This window comes from Nerophis lumbriciformis, linkage group LG30, assembly GCF_033978685.3.
Source record: "Nerophis lumbriciformis linkage group LG30, RoL_Nlum_v2.1, whole genome shotgun sequence".
Lineage (NCBI taxonomy): Eukaryota > Metazoa > Chordata > Actinopteri > Syngnathiformes > Syngnathidae > Nerophis > Nerophis lumbriciformis.
The window spans coordinates 5,653,667-5,665,693 of record NC_084577.2 but is presented as its reverse complement, the minus strand read 5'-3'; the positions used below and the strand labels follow the sequence as shown (position 1 = coordinate 5,665,693).

At 38.3% G+C, this 12,027-nt stretch overlaps 1 protein-coding gene across 1 annotated transcript in view; it reads right to left on the bottom strand.

The window, feature by feature from the left end:
• The window catches only part of fam131ab (family with sequence similarity 131 member Ab), an 86,403-nt gene extending 74,982 nt beyond the window's left edge, over positions 1-11,421 (bottom strand). The window contains exon 1 of the mRNA XM_061925432.2: positions 10,877-11,421. Within this exon, the coding sequence (XP_061781416.1) occupies positions 10,877-10,903 (27 nt within the window). The 5' untranslated portion in view covers positions 10,904-11,421. The remainder of the gene's footprint in view (positions 1-10,876) is intronic.
• Between the last annotated feature and the right edge of the window lie 606 nt (positions 11,422-12,027).

The window sequence follows — 12,027 nt, the reverse complement described above, 5'->3', positions numbered from 1 at the left end:
AATCACCCCAAAAAAATCTACAATGTGGAAAATATGAGTAAACTGAAAAACTATTTGATAAATCATTTTGATGTATGACGACACATTTTACGAGTTATCTGAACTTTTCTGAGGTAGATTTAACATTCTCTAATATCAATTATGATTAAATTGGCCGCAGTGTGTGGATGTGTGTGTGAATGTTGTCTATCTGTATTGGCCCTGCGATGAAATGGCGACTTGTCCGGGGTGGACCCCGCTTTCCACCCGAGTGCAGCTGGGATAGGCTCCAGCACCCCGGCTTCCCCGAGAGGGACAAGCGCTAGAAAATGGATGGATGGATGGATGGCAAGCCATCCATTTATTTTCCCACCGCTTGTCCCTCTCATTGTTGTGGGGGTGCTGGAGCCTATCCCAGCTGCATTCGGGCAGAATACAGGGCTCAACTTGGGCTGGACTATAAAAGTGCTATTTAAATCTAATCCATTATTACTTCTTTTTACAAGTCGCCAACTCATAAACTGTTACGCAGAAAATATATTTGCCAGCAAAGCTAAACATCAGTGTGTGAGCCATATAGATGGTTAAATGTTAAATTGTTAGTTGACTTTTCTGAGAAATCGCATTTTCCAAACTGATATAAAAATGTCCACTGTGGAGGACAATGCTTGTCATAAGGTAAAAATTGAAATACATTAAAGTGAACATTATTGTTTTCTATTAGATATTTACATTGTCACTTTAAAGTTACTCAGCAGTAAGTTTTTTTTTTTAATATTTGCGGTGAATCAGCAGATGTCCCTGCACTATTCTTTGCACTAACAATAGTTGTTTGTAGTAATAAATAGGATTGGAACAATTCAGCATTATGTTAGTGTTCAATTACAGTATGTGTGTTTATCCTAAACATTCTTGCCACTTAATTATACACACTCTAACATTTTTAAGCCTTTTTTGGGGACATGTACCACAATAATATCATGCCGTGGTTTTAATACCGTGATAATATTGTATTGTGATTTTTTGATAGTTACATCCCTCGTGATAATCCACAGGTTGTCACAGGTCCACTTTACACTCTGAAAGGAAAGGAAAACTTGATAGATTTATAATCATATTGAAGTGAGTAATAATAGGACCATATGCTTATTTATTTAAAATTCATATTCTGGCCACTTTATATATACTTTAAAAAAAATTGGTATTTATGGGGGTTTATCTGGATATGTTAATGATATCTTTAAAAAGACCAAAACCTAATTAATATTTTTACATGTGTTTTTAAAAGCTGGTTTCAACCGAATGTATGCACTATTTCTTTATTTTTAGTGTATATCAAGTGTGGGTGTGATTGAAGCAGTGTTTAGGGTGGGGTTAGGGGCCTTTTTGGAATATTCAGGGCTCGAATTTAACCGTGGCATCTGCCGCACGTGCCGCAACCGCCCTTGTCTTTCGCCGTAATGCCCAAAAAATTGACCAACATTTGCGGCAAGAACATGCCGTGACCGCCCTTGACTTTTTACTTGTTAGCTGACGAGGGATGTAACAGTAAACGGTACAATAATAATTTGTGATGAAATTTCCGACGGTTAGTAATACCATTTCATTTTTTAATTACCGAAAAACCGTCATTTATTAATGCATTTTCGGCAACACGAAGTCAGGCGCATGCGCACTAGCGGTGTTTGGCTTGATAATCATGGCGGACCGGCGACACCGACTTTGCTGCGGAGATTTACCCTCGGAGTAAACGGAGCCAAGCGCTTGGTTTAACGTCATTTTCCCTCGCTTCCCGCCGTGCATTTAAGAGCGCACTGCTGTGTTTAGATGGAGACAGGTGTGGACAATATTGGAGACAGACGCACTTGTCCCCACACGAAAAGTAAACAGCGAAGGAGAAAACTATTTGATGTTTTGCAGCAGGCGATGTGTCGTGAACGTTGTCACAACTACTTTATAAAGTCTTTACTGTGTTGACTGAGATGTTCACTCGTCCTTTATTTAACTGCAAACTGTATCAGTGTTCAAATAACATCAATATTAGCTCAAATGATTTGTCATCTCATCGAATTGAACGCAGGTTGTGAAGTTTGTTTATTCGAAGTGATAGGTATCACTCCGGGGGGTTTTTTGTTGGTCAAACTGTTTTACTGAAACCCTAGGGAGGCGTTGGAGAGGACTAAAGCTTGTTTATTAGACTTAATCTTCATTAGCCAAATTGCTTTGTGTTTTATTTTGATATCAAAAAGTAATCACCAGGTTTTTGTTACATTGTGTTTTTTTCATGTCACAATTGTGTTACTTCAAAAATCATATATAAAGTCTATATAGTCTATAATCTTTTTATTAGACATTAAAAAATGACATGTTGGTATTACGTTCACACCCCAACACGGCTTTACTTAACAATCAGTATCGGGATTTCAATATTGATAACACTAATCTTAATTATAGGCAGGCCTAAATCTCATACATGAACACAATGTTTATCTATTATATATTTTATATATATCCTGCCTCGAAAGAAAATAATGTTTGCCTTAGTGCCCTTCTAAATTGCCTTGGTGCCCTAAAACATGAGGCCTCCTTTAAGGCAACACTTGCCTTGACCTTAAAAAGTAAAAATTTGACGCCTGAATATTGTGTATGGGGCTATTTGGTGCTATGTTCCTGCTTGTAAGGTTCCAAGATATGTGCATAAGTGACAGCGTGCTCCATGATGTTGGTTTCCATGTAAAAACCTCATCTAGACCTCGATTATAAGATGACTCATCTTTTCTGGATGATTGACTAAAGCTTTAATTTGAGTCAATATTGTATATGTACGATAAAAAGATGGCATGGTGGAATAATGGTTGTCACTTCTGCTTCACAACTAGGAGATCCGTGCAAAAAAACAAACACTTAAAAGCATCTGTAGTTTGTAGAAGGTTCATCATTCTGCAAAAGGTCGCCTTGCATTGAGATAACAGGTACAAGTCTTCTTCTGTGCATTTAACAGCAGTGCCATGATGTCATGCAGGTGAGGCTCTGGCAGAAGCCCAAAGCCTGTCTGATATTTCATAAGGTTTAATCCACACGCTGGATGCTGGAGGTGTTCAGTGAATGCATATAACAGAGGAGAAGCACAGGAAAAGTAGAAGGGACATGCCTGCTGCAGCGGAATTATGCAATTTTACCTCCCTGTCTTTGTTGACAGCATTGGTGGAGGCAGCCGGGCATGTCATGAACACAAACACAACAGGGTCACACTGACAGATTGCACCACCTCCCTTGATGCAAACGTCACCTGTTCATGAATTTAGCCCGGCGTGTCCGCACAGAAACACGCCGCTTCGCCTACCCCCTCGCCCCCGTCTGAGCGTGCTCACCACGCTTCCAATCTTATTTGTAAAACGAGATTAGGAGGTGCGCTTCAAACGTCACAGCCAGGCTCCTTTTTTTGCAGCCCAAATTACGAGTAGTTTCTCGTTCCGAAAAGAACTATTCGCAAAACACCAGTCTTATTTATTGAGTCCCGTATCAAGACCCATCACTCACCCCGGGTTAAAGACCTGAGCTCAGGTTGCCCACCAGCAGAATTCAATATGTGCCATTTAATTGGGCGTGATGATATCAGGTGCTAGGGTGTATTGTATCGTTGAATTTAGGACACCCTTGTGAATGCTGGTATTGTTCAGAGTGACAGTTGGGCAAATATTCAACTCCAGGCGGCTGTCAAAAACAAAAGCAGGAATTGCGTTAGGGTAGATTAGAAAATACAGTGGAACCCGCTCAGGTCGGACAATCCATCTATGTCGGGGCTTTTCAAATGGCGACCCGGGGGAAAGTCACCATACCGACCCCCAGGTTCAGTTCAAAACTTGGGAGACAAACATTTTGAACCACTGTAAAGACAGCAGATTCTTGTCTTGACATTTAATCTTGCTAGCAAACATAGCACACTGGCGTCCAAACTTGTGATTTACCCAACTGAGGCGTTCCTTAAGGCAGTGTTTTTCCACCTTTTTTGAGCCAAGGCACATTTTTTGCGTTGAAAAAATCTGGTGGCACACCACCAGCAGAAATCATTAAAAAACGAAAGTCAATTGACAGTAAAAAGTCGTTGTCGCAATTGTTGCATATGTATTTAAACCATAACCAACTATACATCACTATAGCTCTTGTCTCAAATTAAGTGTACTGTCACGACCTGTCACATCACGCCGTGACTTATTTTGAGTTTTTGCTGTTTTCCTGTGTGTAATGTTTTGGTTCTTGTCTTGTGCTCCTATTTTGGTGGCTTTTTCTCTTTTTTTGGTATTTTCCTGTAGCAGTTTCATTCTTCCTTTGAGCGATATTTCCCGCATCTACTTTGTTTTAGCAATCAACAATATTTCAGTTGTTTTTATCCTTCTTTGTGGGGACATTGTTGATTGTCATGTCATGTTCGGATGTACATTGTGGACGCCATCTTTGCTCCACAGTAAGTCTTTGCTGTTGTCCAGCATTCTGTTTTTGTTTACTTTGTAGCCAGTTCAGTTTAGTTTCGTTCTGCATAGCCTTCCCTAAGCTTCAATGCCTTTTCTTAGGGGCACTCACCTTTTGTTTGTTTTTGGTTTAAGCATTAGATACCTTTTAACCTGCACGCTCCCTCCCGCTGGTTTTCGACTTCTACAGAGCAATTAGCTACCGGCTGCCACCTACTGATATGGAAGAGTATAACACGATTACTCTGCCGCGCTCTCGACAGCACAGACACTCAACAACAACAACACATAATTTGCAGACTATAATTACTGGTTTGCAAAAATAGTTTTAACCCAAATAGGTGAAATTAGATAATCTTCCACGGCACACCAGACTGTATCTCACAGTGGCACAGTGGTTGAAAAACACTGCCTTAAGGCACCCCTTTAAGTCCTCTCTTTTTTGGCAGTTACAATTTTCAGAATGTGATTCATGTAACGATGGTGTTGCTGTAGCCTGTTTACTTCAGATTTAATTTAACTGGGCCCCCAAGTTAAGTTAAAAAAACTTGCGAGAGGCTCAAATTTTTGTAGGTTCTTCAAAACAGCAGAGGCCTTCTGTAACTCGGACAAAATAAATAGACCAAAATCAAGTGTTGTTAACGTCATCATTACCACAGTGTGAAACGACAACAGCAAGATAACTACTGTAACTGTTTACGTAAGCAATACGCACAGCATTAAACTTTGAACAGTTACTTCCCACTCAGTGCAAAGTAAGATTCAAAATAAAAGCTAGTATGAACCTGGATGCTACCACAGCAACTACAGTACGGTATGGTATAACAACAAAGCACCTATTTACTTATTTATTTCATATTGTCAGCAACTGTAAAAAAGCTTTATTGTCATTGTAGTCAAGACATACAGTACAAACGAAATTACCGCAGGTGAATACGAGAATACACTCAAAGTGTATATATATATATAACGCAGTCGTTGGGGTCCATAAAATACCAATTGCGTGATTCCCACTTCCCTTAATATATTTGATTGTAGCGGTGCGCCATTGCAATATGTTAAGCTGCCACACCCTAAAAATTTGGGTTTTTACGTGAAAACAAAATACATAATGTATTGTGGAGTCCGGAAGAAGACAACCAAAATGTGACGCTCTTTTTAGCTTTTTTTGCCAATTTTATGCTAACAACAGGCCCAATCCCAACAAGTATTTCCTCCGCGCACACACGTCTGTCTCTCTCTGTGTTTCTCTCCTACACACTCAACACTTCTTCAGTCTCCGCCGACACGGTGTGTTCACAGACAATGGGAAAAAAGTGAAGTGAAGTGAAGTACATTTATATAGCGCTTTTCTCAAGTGACTGAAAGCGCTTTACATTGTGAAACCCAATATCTAAGTTACATTTTTAAACCAGTGTGGGTGGCAAAAGAGCATACTAACATACATATTAACACAAGCCGGTAGATACAGTTTGAATTATTACTTGTGCACAATTGACTAGTGATGCACCGGAAATTTGGCCGAAAAAAGATGTTCTTTGATCAACAGAACAGCGCTGCCGAAACCGACTTAGTGATTACGTGAGCAATACGCACAGGGTTGTCGGGAGCACAGGCGGCATGTCCGCGATGTGGACGTACTTTACTGTATCCAAGGTATACCCGCGGACAAGGATCTTCTAAATTTAAGATGACACTGGCGGAGAGAAAGGAGAAAAAGGCTCCCAGCAGCGCGACGCAATTTTGACGTCAGGCCAGGACAGAAGTAAAGAGTCGCTAAAAACGAGTAGTCTACAATAACACCAAAAATGGATGCTAGATGTGTTGCCAGTCGTTTTTGATAAAGAGTGACTAAAAGAATTGGAGAAATCTCTAGAAAAAAAAAAAAAACTCTCAACAAAGTAGATAGTACGATAAGCAGCAACAATTGAAAAATAGAGCAAAACATTATTATGTAAGAAAAAAATATATGGTAATACTATACTTAATAATGACAGATTTATTTTAAAATGTGTGTGTACTTTGTTTAGCTTTCTTAAAGAAAATATTAAATCTGTGCAAATAATGTGATGACATCATATTGACCACGCCCATAGCCACGCCCACAACCACGCCCCCAGCGCCACAGGTATTTTGGCAATCTGGGGGTAATCCTGTAGTAACAGACAAGATTTCACTGTCATGAAACAGAATGTTATTGTAAACGGGCGAAATTTTGGGGTCCACTGCACGGTCACGTTATATAGAACGCCGCGTTGTAGGGACTGCACTATATTGAACTCTGAGTGTATAAGACCATATGAAAATTAGGGAATAGCAATAACATTGTCACAGCCTGAAGCAGAGGGTGGCTGACAGCAGATTCTAGAAATGTCCAAATAGGTACGTCCGTCAATCTGTGATGTCACACTGTCAAATAAAGACACAGCAGTCAGAGGATCCAAGCTTGCGCGCATGTTCACGCCCAAATCCATGAACATTTTTGATCTGACGTTTTGGCATTGTTTAACACGAGTACCCAACATTGTAACAACATTTAAAGTCAGAATAACAACATTTAAAGTCAGAAAAGAAGAAAATCATCATAGGTCCCTGACCGTCCCTTTAAGTATGACGTAAGCAATAAAATGTAGGCAGGCAGTGCTACACCAGACAGGCAGGTTTACATTTTTTTTTTTTTTCAATGCTCAAGAGTTTATACTTTTGAAGGGTATTGCAATGGTGGTTCCCTGTATAAAAGAACATTAAATCTTTTATACAGGGATTCAACAGGTTTTTAGAGCTGATGCTCCTGTAAGTGACCAGCTAGTTATGCAGTAGTCAATGTGTTAACAATAGTTTAACTTTATTAAGATTTAGAACAATTTAATTTGTATTTTATAGTGGAAATTTATTTTCAATATGTATTAGGTATATCTGAAGATTACGATACACACTTTTTGAGAAAATCTGTCAGTTTTACAATGAATTGTAAATTGTAAATATGTATGTTTTTTTTTTTTAATCCCAGGAAGAATACCAACTGTGTCTGCTGTTGCAATAAAATAATAAAAACACAACCTTCAGAAATGTGCTTCAAATAATTCAGGTTAAATTTGATTGCTAGGGTTTTGGAAAAATTGAATGTTTTTGTTTAATTATTAATATATATATATATATATATATATACACATACATACATACATACATACATACATATATATATATATATTATTTTTTTAATTTATTTATTTATTTTTTTAAGTCATGTTTTCGGACGATTATAACTCAAGAGCGACTTCCGCACCTCCGCTCCGCAAAGTGTCGAAGAAGTGCCAGGTTAGCGGTGAGCAAGAGGTCGACAATTAAGAAGTAAAATATTTTTTCTGACATTTAATTGGCAAGAAACTTGATCCACTTTCTGTACAATTGCAATAAATTGGTAATGTTTACATCAAGACTAAAATCAGAATGTCATCAACACTAGAATGATTAGATCGATATTTTTATATTCTCAAAATCTTCTTTGTTTGTTTTTGTTAATGTTTACTAATTTAGAGACTACAGGAGGACTTCGAGGGCAAAAATAATTTCAATTGTTAGAAATGTTAGATTTTTTTTAGTTATTGTGTACTATTAACCTTGTTTTGTTCAAAAAATTGTATAATAAAAGAGAATAGAGAATGAGTTAAAATAGTGCATTAATATTGTTACACTGTTAATAGCACTCACCATAAATACGTTGTACATGTACAGTTACTACATGTGATCGGTATTGGTCTCTGCCAATCTCACTCATGGATGATTAATATCGAAATCGGTAGCAATAATCCCTGATCGGAATTTGCCTGTCCATCAAGACTGCAGCTGCACACTGTTTACGCTCTTACTGCATTGCATAAAAATTAGAGCAACAATTGCATACATCTAAAAATTACCACTTTGTGAGGCTTTGGAGAAATCATTGATGTGCGGGGAGAATAAAATTGGTCGAAGTATAGAGCCTTGTGGGACGTCCCCATGGACAGTCAAGGTAAGATTTGGCCACATTGTCAAATATGATTTCAATCAGTTTATGGCTTGAGCAGAGAAATTCAAACCCAGCTTTCTTTTACTGGAATAAACTGGTAGAAGAGAATACTTACACTATATTGCCAAAAGTATTTGGCCACCTGCCTTGACTCACATATGAACTTGAAGTGTCATCCCACTCCTAACCCATAGGGTTCAATATGATGTCGGTCCACCTTTTGCAGCTATTACAGCTTCAACTCTTCTGGGAAGGCTGTCCACAAGGTTGCAGAGTGTGTTTATAGGAATTTTCCACCATTCTTCCAAAAGCACATTGGTGAGGTCACACACTGCTGTTGGTACCAAAGGTGTTCTATCACGTTCAGGTCAGGGCTCTGTGCAGGCCAGTCAAGTTCATCCACACCAGACTCTGTCATCCATGTCTTTATGGACCTTGCTTTGTGCACTGGTGCACAGTCATGTTGGAAGAGGAAGGAGCCCGCTCCAAACTGTTCCCACAAAGTTGGGAGCATGGAATTGTCCAGAATGTTTTGGTATCCTGGAGCATTCAAAGTTCCTTTCACTGAAACTAAGGGGCCAAGCCCAACTCCTGAAAAACAACCCCACACCATAATTCTTCCTCCACCAAATTTCACACTCGGCACAATGCAGCTCGAAATGTACCGTTCTCCTGGCAACCTCCAATACTAGACTGGTCCATCAGATTGCTAGTTGGAAAAGTGTGATTCATCACTCCAGAGAACTGCTCTAGAGTCCAGTGGCGACGTGCTTTACACCACTGCATCCGACGCTTTGCATTGGACTTGGTGATGTATGGCTTAGATACAGCTGATCGGCCATGGAAACCCATTCCATGAAGCTCTCTGCGTACTGTACGTGGGCTAATTGGAAGGTCACATGAAGTTTGGAGCTCTGTAGCAACTGACTGTGCAGAAAGTCTTTGCACTATGCGCTTCAGCAACCACTGACCCCTATCTGTCAGTATACGTGGTCTAACACTTCGTGGCTGAGTTGCTGTTGTTCTCGAACTCTTCCATTTTCTTATAATAAACCAGACAGTTGACTTAGTAGCGAGGAAATTTCACGACTGGATTTGTTGCACAGGTGGCATCCTGTGACAGTTCCACGATCGAAATCAATGAGCTCCTGAGAGCGGCCCATTCTTTCACAAATGTTTGTAGAAACAGTCTCCTTGCCTAAGTGCTTGATTTTATACACCTGTGGCCGGGCCAAATGATTAGGACACGTGATTCTGATCATTTGGATGGGTGGCCAAATACTTTTGGCAATATAGTGTATGTTAGTCATGTCTGTTCCACTCCCTGACCGGGGTTACAGAAGCCAGCTTAAACAATGTTGGAAAAACAAATATCAATGGATAAGTCTTTGCCAGCAATGTATTTCACATCGTAAAAATTTAATATCGTATATAACATGTGTTGTTATTGTTCTTGAGTGTTTGGAACGGATTAATTGGATTTACAATGTTGCGTTATTTATTATTGGAAAAAATGGCTTGCTTTCATACAATTTGGTTATCGTCTGACCTTTCAGGACAGATTACCAGTTAAAAACCTGGGTACCGTGTACTGAACTTAATGTATTGTCTTGTCTTTTTGACCGAACATGAACATGCACTATGCTTCTGTTGTTGTTCACTCATACACGGATGATCGTGGCAACGACGTGGTCACATCAGCGATCGTTATCACGTATATATTTGCATGATATCAACGGATTCGCGATACATCGAGATGAATAAACCAGTGTCCTTTTTTTTTCTTTTTTTTTACAAAATATCTGAGATAATCACATTTTCTTTTTTGGTTGCAGCAATTAAGCATTTAGGCATGTTTTTTTCTGCATTTTCTCTCTCACAGACACACACACACACACACACAAACACACATGTCCTCTCTCTGTACGTCTCGTTGTCGTGGAAACTGCAGACAGAGAGACCTGGCAGCATCTTTCTCGCTCACACACACAAACACTTACACGCACACACACACACACACATACACACACACACACGTCAAAACAATTAGGTCAATACCGATGTGTTCACACGTGATGCATGATGAATAAGTGAAACAGGTGGAAAGAGTTGAGCTGGCATTGCAGCCTTCCTGCTTGCAAGGCGCCATAATCATCAAGTGACGGAGGTTACACAATCATTTTAGCATAAATATATAATATATACACCGTGGCTGCAGAAACATGGCGGATGATTCACACGTGTGCAGGAAAGGTGGAAAAAGATGATAGATGCAAAAAGAGCAGCGCATGTTGGCATGGGAGCAGCAAACGTGTAAACAACCGGAAGTGTGTTTCTTGGCAACAAATGATCCATTTCTGACGCATTTGGCAACACCAACTTCCCCACGTGAACGAATTGTGAGCGGATTGCAGCCTACCTTGCAGCTGAAGTGGGTTAGAACCATCTTGCCTGAACGAGCCTTCACGTCACGACAATAACAACGAAAACGTGTTTAATTGAGAGGGAGCTTCCTTCACTGACGTCACAAGCATGCAGTCTCCTCTGTAGGGCGGGCGGAGCGATACGGATGTCAGTAGCGCCGGGTAGGGATCGACATTTTTTTAATTATGTTTTTGTTTTTTTAATATATAATTAATGCTGATCAAGTTGCATTAAGGAACATCATCAACATGTCCTTAAATAACTCAGTGTGTTGACTTAATGTGTTTATAAATGACATTATACAGGATATGTCAGATTAGTGATTAAATTGGAAATTAAAAATGTGTGACAATTGATAGGTCACTATACATAAATAATAAATGCTTAAATAAAAAAAGTAAATAGTGCAATTATTGGAATGACACAAAAACGTATATGTTCGTAAAATAAATAGAAACATAAAAATAATTACAATAATAAAATAATGTTAATCAAATAAAATATTTTTTTGAAATCACAATATAATGAGAATTATACTATCTCAATAACCTTGATAAATTGTAAAAAGTCAAAAGCATTTAAATAAGTTTCAGCGTTCGTTTAAAAATAATAAAGAAAACAATTGCTCATCAAAACAATGAAAAAGTAACAATAATAAATCATAAATAATTGAAATTACTTAAAACAAACCAGAAATAGTGACTCAAATAATGAAAAAATGTCAACTTGAAGCAATTATAATTGTTAAAAAAAATAACGACATCACAACAGTAATATAATAATGCTATAATAATAACAATAATAGTATCGCAACAATTACAATTACAATTCAATTGCAAAAATTGTAAAAAGTCAAAAAGCATTGGAATATGTTTTAGCATTGGTGATACAGGGGGGTCTGAATTAGAAAAATACGTATTTATAGTAATATATGATTACTATAATAATAATAACAATAATAATAATAATAATAATAATAATAATAGTATCGCCACAATTACAATTCAATTACAAAAATGGTAAAAAGTCAAAAAACATTGGAATATTTTTTACCATCGGTGATAAGGGGGTCTGAATTAAAAAACACATATTTATAAAAAGTGCTTACCCAAACAATAAAAAAAAAAAAAAATTAAACAATAAATC